Source organism: Oryzias latipes, chromosome 24, assembly GCF_002234675.1.
Source record: "Oryzias latipes chromosome 24, ASM223467v1".
NCBI lineage: Eukaryota > Metazoa > Chordata > Actinopteri > Beloniformes > Adrianichthyidae > Oryzias > Oryzias latipes.
The window spans coordinates 11,182,241-11,201,340 of record NC_019882.2 but is presented as its reverse complement, the minus strand read 5'-3'; the positions used below and the strand labels follow the sequence as shown (position 1 = coordinate 11,201,340).

General features: G+C 40.4%; 1 protein-coding gene across 1 annotated transcript in view; it reads left to right on the top strand.

The window, feature by feature from the left end:
• The first annotated feature begins 6,457 nt into the window (after nt 1–6,457).
• The window catches only part of tnfrsf21 (TNF receptor superfamily member 21), a 30,237-nt gene continuing 17,594 nt past the window's right edge, over nt 6,458–19,100 (top strand). Inside the window, exons 1-3 of the mRNA XM_023952993.1 lie at nt 6,458–6,861; nt 13,446–14,142; nt 17,947–18,516. Of these exons, the coding sequence (XP_023808761.1) occupies nt 6,832–6,861; nt 13,446–14,142; nt 17,947–18,516 (1,297 nt within the window). The 5' untranslated portion in view covers nt 6,458–6,831. The remainder of the gene's footprint in view (nt 6,862–13,445; nt 14,143–17,946; nt 18,517–19,100) is intronic.

The following is a 19,100-nucleotide window of genomic DNA, read 5'->3' as shown; positions in this document are numbered from 1 at the left end:
TTCCTGGTCCTCGAGATCTACCACCCTGACTGTTTTCCAGATCTCCAAGTCCTGCTAGCTGCCCATTAGCTCAATAAGTTGTCTCCACATTCTAATTGAATGAACACGCCTGGTCCAGGTTATCAGCAGCAAACAGTGCAGGGAGAGTTGGAAAACAGGCAGGGTGGTGAGATCTCGAGGACCAGGAATGAGCAGCCCTGATCCAGGGCCTTCTCACCTTGGAGTGTAAGTGCTAGCGACCATACCACAGTGCAACCCCAGGTTGGTTTATTATTTCTAAAATACATGATCAAATTCAAAATTGAAAACATCTAAGCAGTGATTGTCTGCACTCAGACCTTTTGGTAAGGTTAATGTGAGCTTTTGCAGGGGAATTTGGTGATGAATCCTACTGTGAATGCAATGCCTCAGTCATGGTAATACCTCATCAACCGTATGGGCTCAATCCCCCTGCGGGTGATGACTAAGGCATTACTACCAGCCAACACAACACGGGGTTGCCGGAGTCTGCCCAGCTACCGTCGGACGAAGGCGGGGTACACCTGGACAGGTTAGTCCATCAGAGGGCGCTACCACAAGAAACAGAAACAGTATATTATGTATTAGTTTACGTGCTTCTAATCTAACTACTTGAAAGTTATTTTAGTGGCTCTTTTCAAATCTTCTTCTAACTATTCTGGACCTTGATTTGTTTGCTACGAACTAGTTATAGCTAGCTAGTAGCAAAGAGTAGTTTATAGCAATCCAGGCTTTGTTGCTCTTAAACCAGTCAATTCTGTGAACAAAAGCACAACAAGCAGTACACCTCTATGATGTCATGGTCATTAAATAAAATAAAAAAAACGTTTGCTTCCCCTGTTTGTTTCCTTTCCCCACCTGTCATCTCTTTCAGATGTCGCTAAATCTAAAAGAATAATAAATCTGCAGGCTCATAAATCGGAATTAGCCTTTTAAAGTAATTACAACTACTGTGATTAAAGTGTTTGCCAAGTGGCGCGCTTTTGTGCCGGGTGGGCTGCTGGTTTGTGGCTGCTGATAGTAAATAGCTGCATGCATGCTTTGAGGCTTTGTGCATGTGTGGATGCATGAGGCACTCATTAAAGGCAAACGGGGAGATGACTGGAAGCATACGCTCATTGCTTCTCGCCAAGTCTTTCTGCTTGCAACACTCAAATCCCCTTACCCTGCACTATGTACAGTTTTTACTTCAGTTCTATATAAGGCGGCTTCACCCACTAACTGTAGGCCTGTTTGACCCACTGAACAGAGCATGTGCAGCATATGCTCTCCGCTAAAGGCTCCCGCATCTGCTTTTCCTTCTGGGTTCATATTCTGAGGGATTATGCGCTAACCCTTTTAACCGGCTCGCCTAATCTCAAAAGCAGAAGCATACTCTGCAGAAGACCACTCTGGTATTCTGCACGTGTGGGGCAGATGGCGGCCCCTCTGCTGTCTTCTGCTGCTATTTGTAGAAACGTCTGAGGGGACAAGCCCGCTGGGCGTGCATGTACGCAGACTGCATACTAACTGGCTGCCTGACGGGGCCTATAACGCCGCATGCGTGCTGTCTGGAGCGACCTGGTGAACGTATGGATTACAGGACGGGTGACTGGGTGGCTGAGCTGAGCTGGAAAAGTGCTGCTCTGACACACTTGGTGACTGAGCACTATACAGGTCAATCATTCGAGAATAGAAAGATGAAAATGGAAAATTCCCATCAACCCCTTGATTTTACTGCACTTCCCCAAAGTTTCTACTGAGCGTGGAAACAGTTGGCGTGTTTAAATGAACAGGTGATCAAACTCGATGGGCCCTACAAAGCAGGAAATATACATAAATATAGGCCTGCACAATAAATCGCAAATTTCAAGAATTTCAAATATCAAGCTGTGCAATATGCATATCGCAATAGACAGCGAAAATCGCAATAAATGGTTACCTTGAACATGCTAAAACAGTCTTATGGTAGCTTGAAGTATTTAACGAAACAAACAACCCCCTTTATACATTTGACCAATCGAATGGACTCCTTTACATCGTTGACCAATCGGATGGAGCCCTTTTATGTTAGATGTTCGTCTCCTATGTAGATGTGGGTCATTTGGAATGTCCTTTTTAAACTATTGCATTGAAATGCAAATTATGTTTTTGGTTGTTTTGCTATTTTTTCATGTACTGCGAGTTATGTCGTCATGTCATCGCATATCGCAAGTTTTCCTCATATCGTGCAGCCCTGATAAAAGCTATTTTTAGGTAAAAATCTGGTAAATTTTTATTTTACAATACTTTAAGTGAAAAAAAAAACTTGTATCTACATTTCTTTCTAAATGAAACAATGTAATGAAACAAGATGTACTAAAAGAAAACAAATGTGTACTTTAAACAATTTGTCTAAAAACAAAAATCAGAATAACCAACAAAAGATGTAAACATTCTGTCATGGCTAGAGAACACTTTCAGACCCAGATGCTGGAACCCGGAGGAAACACAGCGGGAGACGAGCGTGGCAGGTAAGAGATTTAATGGGAGTTTCTGGAGACAGAGTGTGAGCAGGACAAAAGGTAGGTCCCTGGCGAGAGGCAGATGCTGGTGGCGTCACTGGTGGGTTCCTCCACAGGAAAGAGCAGCCGTCTGAAGCGGGGGTCCAAAGAACAGAGGCAACGGCAGAGGCTCGAGGTGTGACCGCAGGAGAAGACAGAGTGGGGGTTCCGGGCTGAGGCTGATTCTGGCGACCACTCGTGGCATTCCTGGAGGTGAGCAGAAAGAGAGTTTTAGACAAAGCTTGACGTAGCGTGGAAACTAGAGCTTGACAAACTATAACTTGACAATAAGACCAACTATGCACCATCAGGGGCAACGGACTGGCGAAGACTGATGATCCTGGAGCTCCTCATGAAGGTGGATGAGGTGATGAGGTAAGTGGCCGCAGCTGGGGAGAATCAGCAGCCAAGTGGAGAGGAGAGGGGGAGGAGTCTGACAGAGGCACCATATCAGATTCATTTCCCACTCAAATAGGAAATATTAAAAAACAATGTTTTCTGGTATTTAAATCATTTTATTGCTGCACCTTTACCATGATTCTGGTCTATTAAGGCTTTAATTTGTGTTATAGATCTATTTATAAATGTGCAGACTCTGATGACACAATAAATTCTTTTACTTTGTTTCTATGAATGAAGAATTTTGTGGTCACAAATAATATTTTGTTCATATGAATTACCTATTTCCTAGCTGCTTATTAAGAGTTTAGTCGCAGAAATTAGCTATTTATTCATCCCGAATAATATTTCATTCATACAAATTAACTATTTCTTAGCCATGAATTAACATTCTGTTTGTACAAATTAACTATTTTTTGGGCACAAATAAAAATTTTTATCATATGAATTAACTACTTCTTGGTCGCAAAATAATATTTTGTTAGTACGAATTAACTATCTCGAGGAAACATTTTATTTTATTTTATTTTTTGTATGTCATCCAACAGGCTTTGTAGAATCGCACCAACCTCTTTATCAGTCATTTTCATTGCTTTTCCTTATGCTTGCAGAAATAGCATTAAAACATGTCAGAAAGCAGATCCCCACATGTGTTACTCATGTAGTACAAATGTTTTTCTTGGCAAACACAAGCTTGGAAGCCATCAAAACTTGGGATTCATCTGTGAGCAACAAGGCCTATTCAATTATTCATACTCCGTACTCCATTAGTAAGCATTTCCTCACAAAAATAAGACGGAAAAAAATGTCTATGCTGACTTTAGGGGTGAGTGAGTCACAAATCTGATGACAAAGGCCTTTTGGACTTTGTGAGGGTCATTTCACAAAAGAGTAATGGGGAAAAACAACAACTCATTTACAGTCCTGTGTAGGTAAACTCACCTCAAAGTGTGACACAGAAACTAAACACAGTGTAAACTAAAAGCGCTTAAATTCACAAAAGATTTTTATGTAAAATTCGATTCATTGGGTCAGATTGTGTTGTTCTTAACGGGTAATGATGTGTTCTTGTGCCACAGAATTTAGAAATATTTTACATGTTTGATACAAATCACAGAAATAAAGCAAAATGTACACTAATATAGCTTCAAATCAATTTTTATACACAACAATGACCTCTGCGAAGGGCAGGGATGCCAGTTTGGTTTAGTCTGTTTAGCTAAAGTTTAGTATTCTCTTATTGAATTCTATGCATTTATGATCCTTTCAGATTTATGTTTACCTTACAATTACCAGTACGAAGCCCATTGAGACGACTGTTGTTTGTGAATTTGGGCTATATAAATCAAATTGAATTGAATTGTGATGTAATCCAAATACACAAAATCTCCACAGCCCCTATTCTGTTTGAGAAAAATAAACTGCATCCGCTGCTGCCAACTATAAATATCCTTTGAGAACAAAATAAAACTCTATAGCCTTTCACAACCACAAATACACTCTTTGAGCCTTTTTTCCCTTTAAAGACCCCATGAGAAACATTTTTGATTAAAACAAGGTAACTTTTGGGAACTGGGGGTGGACAACTGCTGCTGAGTCAGAGCAAACTCTGACTCTGACCTTTAGATTGTGTTTGTTGTTAAAACGTTACTGGAAACCAAAACACAAAAATGATGACAAGTCTCCCAGAGGCAACTTGTTAAATTGTTGTTATTAATGTAAGGTACACCTCTTTAGCTTATAGTGAGGAAATCAAAGTAACCCTGCAAAGAAGCTAGAATGAACAAAAAACGGCAATCAAGCGGTTGTTGAATCCCATCTGTTTACATCCAAAATACCTAAATGCAGGCTTCAACAGAAAACCACAAGCACAATAAAAACCAACAAGGTCCACATGTCCTCAGAGGTTTTGGATGGAAGTTTACGTCGTGACACTCATTAGCGCAGCTGTCCCACTAGCAGGCCTCCAGTGTGGTCAGACAGATGTTACTCACATGTTGGGACTTGATGACTCTCAGACCGGAGATCCCAAGTCCTCTGATTTGATGACAATATTTATCTACTCAACCTCAACTACCAGAAGCAAGCTTTCCTGGAAGAACCCCAATCCGGATCTTCAGCTCTATTATAAAAACTCTGCATTCAAACAAAGTTTGGATCATAAAGAGCACTGAAATAAATGATAAGGATAGAGTCAAAATGATGATCTGACTGGGACAACATTATGACTTGGTTTCACCAAACCAGAGACATGAACACACTAAAAAATGGGCTGAGGTTCTTATGTAGGTTTGCGAGGAAGTTTATTTGGCTCCTGAAACTCATCATATCCAGGTTACTTGTGTTGATCTTTGGTTTCAAATTGAAATGAAACAATATTACCGTAAATAAGATATATTCGTCACTCTAAGGGCTTTGAATTACAAACTTAGTAGGATCAGATGTTCAGATATCTTTCAGCCACACATTCTCGTTGGCTGGTAAAACAGAAGAATTAGACAATGTTAACTTTTCGCAAAACAAAAATAAAAGCTGAAAGGTCATGTTTATGTTTTTTGGGAACAGTTTGTCTGGAAACGATGGAAGTGGTTAAAAAACAAGTAAAAATCTAGTCAAAATTGAAATTATTGATGAAGTGTAGTGAGTATAGTGAGTACTATACACCCCCCTCCTCACTATCATCGGCAAAAATCTTTATTTTCATGACGCTAGTAGTCAAAAATTAATATTTAAAACAATTTGAATAAATATATACTTAGAAATCCAATTTTGAATTAGTTTTCCTAATATTTGTCATCAGAAAAATGCAACAACATAATAAAAATACCTAAATTACAATTTTCATCCAAGTGGGTCTTTAACGATAGTAAACAACTACTAAAGGAGAATTAGCAATGCTGCTATCAATGACTCATTTTACACTGAAAAGTTTAAACAATCAAATACTTTTTGACTAACGGATGAACATGTCAACCAACTAGTAAACAACAAATCTTGCCAACAAATGGCCACTACCATAATCAAAGCAGTCTTTGACTTCAGTTCTTTTTTTTTTTCTTTTTAGTTAAACATTACTTTTATGGTGATTCTTCTTGATGAAATAGAATATTTGTCAACAAATTTTAGCAGAATAAAACTTGGTTGACAGAATGCAGATGATTTAGCAGAGTAAATCCATTATAATCTCCAAAAAAGAACGTAGTTTTTATAATCTAGTGTGAGATAAAGCAAGAAAAGTAAAATCATAACACAGCAAAACATGCTTTTTTGTGTTTTCATTCAGAAAAAAATATCTCATCAATATACTATTATGTAGACTTTTTAAAATGTTCTTATTCTCATGACAAACCCCTAATTCTAAGTTCTTTTTATTAAAAAAAAAATCAAATAAGAGCGTAAACGTCAGGCTTTTTCAGATTCCCTGCTCTTTCAGGACATGATGACATTATTATATCAGTCTGGATCACCTCTAACAAACACGCCACCTTCGCGCTCCCATTGGTCGAGAAGCCGCGAGAAGCCGCGCCCACTCGGCTGACGTCAGCGCGCCGTCAGGAGGTCCGCAGCGGTCAGTGAACAGGCAGCACTGCACACCGGCAGAGCTGCACATGGGCGCGGCGGCGGTCCTCATCACTCGTCGCTATGGGAATTACCACCGCGTGCTCAGCTGCGCGAGCCCTCCTCCGTCTGAGAGCGCGTCAGTCGAACACACAGACTATAAAACGCTGCAGTTGAGGCTGCCGCTGCTCCACAGACGAGCTCAGCTTCCCTCCCAACTGAGGAGGATGATGATGATGATGATGATGACAAACACCCAGAGATGAAAAGTGTCACTCAAGCAGCCAACTTGGACCTCGTTTGCTCGAACCTTCAACATCTTCTGTAAATCAGGATGATGCCTGTCATGTGTGTGTCTGCAGTGGTGAGTCTGACATTTCCATGCAACTCCCTGCCTGTTGTGTATTCTTGATTGAGGTTTTTCAGTTAAAGGGCCAGTCTCCATTTTTTTTGGTTTGTTTGTCTTTAAGTCGTGTGGAACTGATAATTCTCAGTGAAAACATCTATTTAACCAAGAACTGTACTGATTATCCTTTTCATTAAGGGACACTTAAGTGACAAGATCCTCAAAAATCTGCAGAATAGGTTTAAAGTTACACGGTTAGTCCACTGCAGTAGGAAATGCAGAATAACTGCAGATTGTGGATGCATTTCTATTGATCGAATTCATTTTTCCAAACCGGTTATGTCTATGAGGACTGATCTGTATGCACTGTCCACATGCAGCCCTATATAGCAGACAGTGAACATATGTGCACGGAATATGAAGGTGCGGCTTATCTGTATCCATCCATCCATCCATCCAACATACACCTGCCTTGTCACCGTGAGGGTTGCTGGAGCTTATCCCATGAGATGACCTACAGTACTCCATGCTTTCTAGATTTTTTTTAAATTTCACCCTAATAGAGTCTTTCGGTCTGGAAATAGTACCCGGGAAACTTTAGTGCAAAGTTGTGGTTTCTGTGCAGGAGGTTCAGATTTATACCTCCTAAAGTGCAAACTCAAATGTGATGTTCAAAAACGAATAGACTTTGATTGAACAAAGAGAGGAAAAAAAAGCATTTTTTTATACTTAGTCAAGTCTAAAAATATGCATAACCCTTGTAAATGTTTAATGAAAGTTATGTTTATCTAACCAGCAAGTTCATTTGAAAGAAGATAAGATAAGTTATTCTTTATTGATCCCACGTTGGGGAAATTCAATTGTTACAGCAGTTCAGTCCAAAATAGAGAAAAAAGAAGAACAACAGCAATGTGTAAAAAGAATGAAAGGGCATTTAAAATGTGCAAAAATGCAAAGATAATAACATTTAACAACAAGAAGAATCTAGACTATATACACTATAATGGCATAACATATAAAAGATTTTTTAGAAGATAACATGACAAAGCACTGAAAGCATAATTTTTATTTACATTTTCACCAGAAGTGATTTGTTCAAGATTTGTCAGATGGGTATACAAATTTTGGGCCATGTGACAATATACAACTTACAACTGCTAGTAAGCCAGTGTTAAGGCCCGTTCACACCGGGACGAATTTAACGCCTCGTGACTAAACACAGGGCACCAATGTTAGTGTGCACACCGACGCGAAAAAACGCCACGCGTCAAAAAAAAAACAACGCCTCGGGTTCGTTTTTTTTTTTTGACGTCTCGCGTCGAAATCTATTCGACCAATGAGAATGGCGCTTTTGCACACGTGTCTGGAGCTTCTGAAGTTACAGTAAAACACAACTTGGGGGCGCTCAAACACAAAACTGCCTTGCTGAGCACACATACCAGCGAAGAAGATATACGCCAAGTAGCGTCTACACTGCCGCGAAGAAATAATGACGGACATTCTAAAATATCCCCGAACCAAGCACCAGTTGGAGCTATTGGTGCTTGAAATATTCATGTTTTCTTTGTATTATTCTGACAAGCGCGTAAATACTTGCCCTCTTCTTTTGAGTGAAAAGCGACTTTAAGAAGCGTAAAGTTGCGCAGCGCCACCTTGTGTACAGGAGTATTTCTGTTTTACATTAATGAATGAAATTGCATGTTCGCTCGGCTCATCGTCAGCGAAAATCGCCTGGGTGTGAACACAAAAAACGTGGCGAAAAACGCTGGTGAATAACGCCTGGTGAATATTCGTCCCAGTGTATACGGGTCTTTAGGCATCATTAACCTAAAATATTTTACAACTAAGTCACTACGACCAATATTTAGTCATTCTTTGCCATTGGCGTTGAACTACCTTAACTCTTCAAATGTTTACGCTATTAACGCAATTCCAAAAAAATTCTGAAGAGGAGAAACGCTGCTTTGTGTTGATATGCAACTCTTCACAGCAGTAAAGTGGTATCACGATTAATGTAAACCAACCGACTTGGATGTGGAGAAAAGCATATTTTTGCATGTTGGCTCAGAGCTTTTTTTCTCAGGATCTGTTGGAACTACATGAATTCTGTAAGCGGTGGAAGAGTTGTTGCAGATTGAAATATGCAGGTTATTTTGGCGACAGCTGCAGTATTTTCGCGAAAAGGTTCATCACCTGTGATCATATCTAATTTCCTTTTTTCATTGCTAGTGTGTTCAGTATTTCTACAGACCATACAGCACGTTATCGTCTACTATATTGTGAGTTAGTTGGAATGCATTTGCAGAATTTTGTAGTTTTATGTTTCCAGTGGTTTTCATCTGAGTGAACGTTAAACATTGCATCCTTCATTTTTGGAACTATTGGTCACAGATATAATAAAACTTTTGTGAAGGTCTGTCAAATGACCTTTGATGTTGAAAGTGGGTTGTATTGAACCAAGCGTCAATCGCGTGAGCCATAGATGCTTTCATAAAGGTAAATAAAGTTCCCCTTCAAACAAACAAAAGTGTAGCAACCTTCTCATTCTAGCTTAGTTATAGGACATAGTTCAGTGAGATCCAGACCAATAAAAGGAGCTAAACTTGTTCAATGTCTTTGAATGACTCTCTATCAAAGTGGATGTTCTAGACATCTAAGATATAATTCAAATTAAAAAACTTTGGGAATTGACTGTCTCAAACTTGGAAAACACCCAATTGTTGGTTGGACAAGCTGCTTAATTTACCAGCTACCAGATCAAAACGGCTACCTCCACGCCTAGTTTATGGTTTTTGGTTTTACTTATAATTATTTTCTTGATTGTGACTCAGTGTAGGTTTCCTGTAAGTCTCGCTAAACAAAACTCACTGTGATTAGAACGTTACATCAAAGACCACCCAAGCCACCAAAGGCTGATGCTTTCAAGATGACCTCAGTCCCACCCACAGCCCTCCCGGCTCGAGTCATTAGCAGCAATCATTTCAGGCTATTGTCTGAAATAAATTTAGCGCGATTGAGTCCAAACAGACTCTCTTTCTCTGAGGTGGGGCCACACAGCAACAGGTACTGAATGAGCGTGAGTGTGTGCTGATGCAAGTTTACAGTCCGTGTGGGAGTGCATGTTTTTACTGTTTGGCCGTCCGTGTCAGAACAATTGTAGATGAAGGTTGTTCATCCATGTAAAGTAGGCGGGTTGTTACACAAGCAAAGATATTTCCTTTTACTGTATGAAAAGGATCAAACATACAGGAAAAGCAGGCCTCACAGTTGCCTAAAGGTTGTTCCAAGCTAATGACTCAATGGTTAAATCTAAAGCTAATGTTCCAGCTTAAGTGCAATTTTGACATCAAATTGTGAATAAATGTAACAAAAGAGGTGAACAAATCTTAACAGATGATCTGTACCTCACTTTACTGGTGTTGTACAGTTTGATCAACTAATACTGGCGTGAATGGGGGAACCACTTAGTTGCACAACAAGCCACCTTGTGGTTACTCTGTGAACAACAAGGCTTCAATAACTTGTGTTTATACCTCAAGTTGGATTTGACTTGAGCTACCTTCACATCAAATCTGATTTGCATGTCAAATTTCATTGTTAAGTGGGAGGTCCTGCGGTGCATTTTTAAACGTCGTGATTCTCAAGAGGTAGTGCTTTCTGGCTGGTGAAACGACGCTTTCTGCATGGAAAGGCAGTACAGGGTCTCAACAATTCTGAGGTTTGTGGGAATTTCTTGGTGCGTCCATATTTTAAAAAGCTGATCTTTGATGAAGACTGTTAACCAATCAGGAACTCAGCTTTGAATCAGTTTTTGTAGTGGCAAAGACATTGATGGTAAACTCACCATATTGGGAGTGTCCGTTTAACGGGATCATGAAGCCACACATAGCAACATGCTTGCCGGTGCCTTTATAGTGCTCTCCAGAATAAATAAAGCCAAGCTTCTTTCTCAACATCATCCGTGTCTTCCACAATGTAGCAGTGACAGTAGCTCCTCCCACATGTGTCAGGTCAGGTTTATAAACACACCCTAATAAAAAGCTTCTAGCAGTGAATTTGATGGTATCAAAACAGAGGCGGTGGACCCAAATTTGATGCACTAACCATGTTCGGTGTGAACCTAGCTTGAGGCCTAACCCTAGCAACAACCACAGAGCTAAAAAACTGGCTCCACATGAGGCCAATACAGAGTATTTTACCCCATGGTGGCATGCTTCATCCGTGTTGTTTATTATTCACTTGCTCTAGTGCAGGGATGGGCAACTCCAGGCCTTTAGGGTGACATTACTGCATGTTTACTGACATCCCCTGCTCTTCCATGTTCTAATTGGCTGGACACACCTGAACTAGGTAATCCGTCATGAGTAGGGCTAAGATTTCTGGAAATCATGCTGACACACCAGTCCTTAAGGCCTAGAGCTGCCCATCCTTGCTCTAGGACTATGTTTGGATAAGTATTTATTGTTTCATATTTATGAATATTATATGGCTTTGCGTATTTGTCTAACCCTTGTGCTATCCTAGGCACTTTAATGTTGGGAGTTGGGTCATCTAGACCCACTAGACAGTGCTCTGAACCTTTTTTCTTCAATGATTTGTGATCTTCACTGGTGTCCATGGATTACATGAAATCCTCTTCACCTTTATCTACCTTTGTCATGGTAGGGAGAATACGTCAATGTAAGGGTGGGGTCATCTGGTCCCCATAAGATAGCACAAGGGTTAAAGTCTTCAATACTCTGTGCCTTAACTCAAACTACATGTTTCTATGAGTACCAAAAGCATCCATCAATCAGTACGGGTGTCTGTCTGTCTGGGTTGTTTTACAAATGAGAACCATAATCAAACATCCTATAAAAATTTGCCACAGCAGCTCGTTACACGCTTTAAATGGACGCACACAGAACTAACAACCAGAGGTGATGTTACATGTTCAGCCACCTGTCTCCTAAAGAAGTCCTTCACCAGGTCATACAGATGGGTCTCTGGGCGTGTCAGCAGACAGCCTACACTGTCGCTGCAGATGAAGGTAGAATTACATTCTGCTCACAGACTTAATGTCAAAGGAGTAGAGAGCTGGCTTTGTGTGTGTGTGTGTGTGTGTGTGGGTGTGTGTGTGTGTGTGTGTAGATGAGTGTGCTCAACAGAAAGCAGCTCTGCAGTTTTGGTGCAGTGGTGCCACACTTTTGTCTTCAGGATGTAAACAAGAGCTGCCAGACTGACGCCTCCACCCTCAGATCTGCCCCTTCTGCCCTGTCAGAGAGTCTCGGAGGCATCAGGGCAGTGTCAATTATCCTCCTCTCCCAAGCTTCCAATAACAGATGAAAGTCCCCGCATGCAGCAAAATCAAATTGTTGCATCTGTTCTACATCCTTCTTCTAAATCCTTACTGATTCTGGATAAACTCTTGGATTTAGCATCAATAGTAAGAGAGGGGGAAATGTAGCAGTCACAGAAAAACTTAAATGAAGTAGCTCTGCTCCATTATCCATGCAGTAGTGAGTTCATACCAGTGTTTGTAGTTATACTGTTTAATGTAGGGACATTACCAAATACTGATCCATCTTTCAGTAACAGTTTTTCCAACGCCATTACCATTATTGAATGTAAAAAGGGGTTTGTTACGATGAATTGATTTCAAAAACTCTGCAAACCAAACGCACCAGCTGGCTGGGGTTCTGTCAGCAGGGGAAACAACACAAATTCATCCAGAACTACCAAATAGACTGGACAACATTTTTGGCACCTTTTTAAAAATGTGAAATAAATAATTCCTTTTCAAGCATTCCATGCTCCTGTGAATCTTTGTGTTGAGTGTTGCACTGAGCATGGAGAAATCTGGGGATTTGGGAGAAAAACATGAAAAAAACATGGAAAATCTCAAGGGCAAAAGTTCATCTTCAGAGGTCTTGATTTTATTGTGTCCACTGTCCATCAATGTATCATCAAGGGATTTCCAGCCCATAGGAGCATAGCTAACCTGCCTGGATGTGGATAGAATTGGAAAATGAATGAAAAGTGACAACATGAGGAACTTTGACTAACTTCCACACAACTTCAGAATGACCTGCAGATAAATGGTAAATGGTAAATGGCGTATACCTATATAGCGCTTTCTACCTTCTTACGAAGGCCCAAAGCGCTTTACAGTCACAGTCCCATTCACCCATGCACACACACATTCACACACTGATGGCGGCTCCGCTGCCAAACACTGGCGCCAACCTCCCACCAGAGGCAAGGTGGGGTTCAGTGTCTTGCCCAAGGACACTTCGACACATGGGCGTGCAAGGCGGGAATCGAACCTGCAATATTACGATCATGGGTCGACCGCCCTACCGCTGCACCACTGCTGTTGTAAAGGATACAACAGTGTCATTTTGGGATGCTACAGGATTGGGGTCGGACGTGGCCCAGGTTCCTGACAAAACTAACAGTAGTGTGTTGATGTTGAGGATCTCCTCAGGATTTATTGCGCTTTTTTAATTCATACCAACATTTTGTGTTATTATGGTTCATGGTTGCTAAACCAGAGCATATTTTAGTGAGTATCATTCTTTGTAGTTTTACCTATAATAACTTATTCTTCTCTTTTCCCTCAGCTCTTATGTTCAATGGTGGCTGATATTTCAGCTCGGGCCTTGACTGCAACCAGCGTAGAAGACCAGCCCACCCTTTCTGCACGCCATTATCAACACACTGACCCCAGCTCGGGCACCAAGCTGGCATGTGACAAGTGTCCAGCTGGCACCTATGTGTCAACTCACTGTTCCCCATCATCTGTGAGGGAGTGCACTCCTTGCCCTGAGGGTACTTTCACACGGGGTGAGAATGGAGTCCAGCAATGCCATCGCTGTCGGGCTCCCTGCCCTGTGGGCTTCACCGAGAAAGAGCCCTGCACGACCACCCAGGACCGGGTCTGTGCATGTCCACCCAATAGCTTCTCTCCAAGGGGTGCTGACGGAGGGTGTAAACCCCACTCCCTTTGTCCTCCGGGTACTCGGGTGAAAAAGCGGGGGACTCAGACGGAGGACGTCCTCTGCAGACCTTGTACCAAGGGGACATTTTCCAGCGTGGAATCCAGAGCAACAAAGTGTAGGAATCATACAGACTGTCGAGCTCTGGGGTTAGTGCTTCTATCAACAGGGACTAGAGAAACTGATAATGTCTGTGGACCTCCCTCCACTACCCCATCTTTGTTCCCCCCATCCTCTTCATTTGGCCCTGAACATGCTGCAATTAAACAGGAACCCATTTCCTCAACTTTGACATCAATACTCTATGGACCTGCTCATAAAGGTGAGACCACAATAAGACAAATAAGCTCTTTGTACTCAAGTTTGAAACTTTCTAGAGTAATTTTTTTTGTTTTTAATGGAATCTCTTAGTGTATTATTTAATTATAAAGGTAAAAATGAAATTTGGCAAAAAATATTAGGTGATCTACTAAGAAACGTAGTAGCAAATGCATCCCTAGGAAAGTAATTGGCCTTACAAATCAATACTGTATATCATTTTTGTATTGTATTACACTGATGCCCCAATATTAAGCTTAATCAATCACTTTGTTCTTGGTTCATGACCTCAGCACTTTTCTTTTGGGAAAGTCCTAAATAAAGAGAGAAGCTCTGGTACCTGCTCCGTGTGTTTATAACATTAGTTCAGGAAAACTCAATGTTGAAAAATCACATGATTATTTTTCTCTTCAAACAACAACATGAGAAACATTGCCTCCTCCCTTTGTTTGTATCCGCCTTCGCTCTGCCTTGACCTCTGGTACTGTTTCCACGTCAGCACTGTCTCATTCAGTCTCCGGGTCACTTCTTAGAATCGACCATTCATGGCCAGCGTGTTCTCTCTTCCCACAAAGACGCCTCCACACACTGTTCTGTCAGAGCTGTTTGTGCTGTGGGATTTACAGCCGCACAGACAGTTAATTTGACCCCATGTGAGTTGTGTGTGGGTATGGTGGATTTGAGGAGATGGGGGGGGCTACATACTTTCATTTACTGGCATGAGAGATTGTGAGCTGCATTCTGGACAGAAATTAAATAGGGACTGGATTGCAAAGCATGAATACAAACATGTATTAGAACAGAAGATGAATGTTTTTTAAGCTTTTATAAAGAAAATCTTGGAAAGACAAAAAAGATCTGGAAAAATGTTGTTTTCTAGCAAATTTAAAGTATTGAGGAAAATATTATCCTAAAGATTGAAGATTTCTTTATTTACCAAAAGAAACTGAAAGCTGATGGTCAGATTAAGAATTAAAATAAACGATCAGACTGTCTTTTTCAGCTACTGTGGCTATGCTAATAGCGCAGTGGCATAAGTGCACAAGATACATTTTTTAAATGCACTTTGTGTCACTTTTTGACTGGGAGGTTTTATTTGCACCAGGGTTTGTTTCCTGGGATAGTTTTGTTTAGTTTTGGGTGTGGAACCCCACCAGAACTCAAGAAAGAGAACCCTAGTCCTCTTGAGACCATGGTGGTTGGATCACTTGCAAACATACCCTGATGCACTTCCCTTCATTATGAACACAGGAAAACTTTCCGAAGAGCAGACAGTGGAAAAAAACCCAAAGGGAGTGAAAATATCTGAGCTGTGAGGTAACATTGTTTGGGTTATCAAGCCCTATCTGTTGCTCCTGCGTCATTACATTATATCAGTTAAGGTTTCAGAAAAGAGAACAATTGAATTGGTTCATGTCTGTCTTTAGAAACTCTGAACCAAACAAGGATTTCTGAACAGATGGCATTGTTTGAATGCTTTATAGGATCAGAAAATCCACTTCTCTTCTATTCTTTTCTCAGTTCTATAGTTTTTGCACCACTTGGCTTTGTTTTTACTCACCAAAAGAACTATCAGAGAAACATTGATGTTTATAGACTATAAACTACAGGAAAAAAGCACAGAGCAAGCAGCCCTGAAGTATCAGAAGCTACAATGCAGCTGAGGATCTCTGCCATCGCCAGGTTTGCTGTCACTTAGTTTGAACAGCCCATTGCTCAGCACGGCGGATGAAAACATTTGTAAAATTTAGCGCTTTTGTTCAGATCTTTAGAGATTTCACTTGAGCTCAAACATAATCAAGGAGGAGACTGAGAGATGAGCAATCCAGAGATCTACTGTGAGATTAAGAAGAGAACAGCTGGGTCTGGCAGCAAAGCAGTATGAGGACGGAGATTAAGAATTGTTGCAAAACCTCATTTGAACTTGGTTGTGTCGCATTTTACACTCTGTAAGTCGCGCTGTAGTTTAAAAAAAAAAGAAAAAAAGACAGAGCGCCTTATATATAGATTTATTCTGGTTGTGTTTACTGATGTAGAAGTGATTTCGAGAGGTACACAGCGCTCTATCAAAATATCAGTCTGTCTTGCACTTGTTGCAAACAAGGTTGGGAGTCACAGGTATTGTCAACATGCTAACGTGGCAAATATATAGCATTATAAAAACAAATTCTAGAGTTTTTGTAAACAGTTAATAAAGTCTGACTGACTGACAGACCTTTTTCGGACTCTTTTTTTTTTTTTTTTTCAGATTAGATTAGATGACTTTACGATGGGGAAATTCATTTATCTGTGGCAGCAATAATGACATTCAGAAATAACATCAAAAAAGGTCATCACAAATGATGTTCATATTAAATAAATAAATATTAAATAAATACACCTGCGAAAGTGTAAGAAACATGTGATCCACTGCAATTATGTGATCAACTGTAAATACAAATACAAGTAAGTAATAAAGTACACGCCAAACAAGCAACCGTTTAGGAACAAAAACAATTGAAAACAGCAACAACTGCAACAAAAGTAAATGAATAAATGAGTGAAAGAAAGAAAAACCGTGGGACGGTAGTGTGTCACTGTAACACGGTGTTGTGTAGTGTGATGGCTGTGGGGAGGAATGACCTGCGGTAGTGCTCCTTCTTGCACTGTGGGTGCAACAGTCTTGTGCTGAAGGAGTGTGCTCTGTTGTCTTGTCTAATACGTCTTATAGTTCGGTGTGACTTTTATATGGCAGAAGTATGAAAATAGACCATTCATTGACAATGCGCCTTTTTTTCAAACCAGTGCAAACATAAAAGTTATTACAAAGTCAAATGTTAATTACGATACTTATAGTTGTCCATGTTTTTAAAAATTGATGGTTCTAGTCTTAAAGTCAACTGCATTTAAAGTACTCTGGACAAAGTATCTCTAGCTCATGTTCTGGGTGAATTATGTGGATCATTGGGGTTTTGGTCTAACAGATTAATTAATTTTTAAGATGCGTCTAAAATTAGCTCAATTTGCTTATTCTCAGATAATACCCAACTGTTGTATGTACAATAAGATTTGGATGACTTATCACCACAAACACAAAAGCTACATTACACACTACAGCAAAATAATTTATCGTTGAATATACATGGATCCTAACATCAAAAGTTATTACAGTTTTGGTACACTACTTTTATTGTATAATAATTTTGTTCACACACAATTCTATCCAGTAGGGCAATTTCAATACTATTTGTATTAAAGCATCATGTTAAAGTTACATGTTTGTATTTTTTTTAGTCGGATCTTAACTTTTTGTAAGAATGTGTCAAGAGTAAAATCTTGGCTAGTCCGACTTCAACTCCATAAGGAAAAATATCAAGTCCTTTAATAAATTAAATGAGACTCTTCCCTTATTTAATTAACATTCCTTTTGGTCACTTTGTAACAGGAACATATGTTTAAATCTTTCTCTGTTTTGGGTTTTTTAGAAAAAGTTAGTAAAAATAATTAGTCAATAAAATCATCTTTTTCTTTAGCTATGAAAGACTCAAGTCTATTTTAGCCAATAAAAAAACATAACCTATTTAACCTACATAACGGCTGGTTGGTCTTTTTACGATTTGTGTAGCAGATTGCTCGCATGGATTAAAGTTTTAGTGTTCCCTCCTGTGTTGCCTTCTGTTTAAGTTTCCAGGGTTAAGTACTTTGGTCTACTGAGTGAGTTGAAATGAGTCTCTGTTCCTGCCTAACGCTTGCTCTTGAACCTAATTTGGTTGTTTTTTGTCTTTTAAATTTTCTAGCTGTTTTTAAACAATTGCTTTGGTTTTCGTAGGGACCTACAGCCAGTTGGCATCCCTTCAGCAAAAATCTTGGAGTGGGGAAGACCAAAAATCAGAGGGAGAACTACTTAACGAACCTGACACGCCTACCCCGCCGAATCAGGATCCTCTATGGACTCTGCTAGCTTCAGCTCACAAGCAGCCCAAAGATCAGGGGTCAGAATTTGAGCAAGAAAACTCTGACTCTATTCCAAGGCCTGGAAAGCAGTCAATGGAAGGTCTAGAAAGTTCTGAAACAGGTAGGGCTGGTATAAGTAAGACAGCAGGCCAGGGGAGTGGAGGTGGGGTCTCCAACTACTACAGACCTTCTCACAGAGGCTCCCCGAAGCCATCGATCCACGATCACTTTGACATCAACGAGCACCTGCCCTGGATGATAGTCCTGCTGCTCTTGCTGGTGCTGGTGGTAATTGTAGTATGTAGCGTGAAGCGGAGTTCCAGGGTGTTGAAGAAAGGCCCCGTGCAGGATCCCAGCAGCATCATGGAAAAGTCAATCCAGAAGAAATCCTCTGCACCCCCGACACAAATCAGAGAAAAGTGGATCTACTGCTGCAATGGACAGGGTAAGCCTTTGATTTTGACCAATAGTTTAGCCATCAGATCACATCAATGCAGACCAATAGAACAAACTGCAAAAGGCATTTGTTTAAACCTTTCTTATCACTGTTTTCTGCTAGTTTAACTTCACAAATGTGTTGTATAGGGGCAAATATTTTAGAAAACAATTTTAACAGAAAATTCTTCCTCTAAACAACTCTCCATGAGTGCATGTCATTGGTCTTTTGAGTTTCACACAGATGTAGGAAACAGTCAAAACATTTTGTGCTTTAGGGTGGATGTGCTCTACATCTGCAGTTTACATAAAGGTTGTTGCTGTGTTCTGATGCTGGATTGACCTGAGCTGCAGAGAGCCATCTGTTGATGGCATTGAACTGCTGTTGGCCTCTCATCCAATCAATTCTATCCCAGGACACATGGTGTGGAGAGTAGTGGTGAAACAAAGATCGACATGACCGTTCCGTAGCCCCACCCTGCTGTCATTGTCCAACAACAATTAATATTGTACTCTTCCTTACAGGCTAATCAGAGAAACAGATGCTGACTCATCTGTTGAAGGTGCACAAGTCTTCACTTTGAAATTCAGACT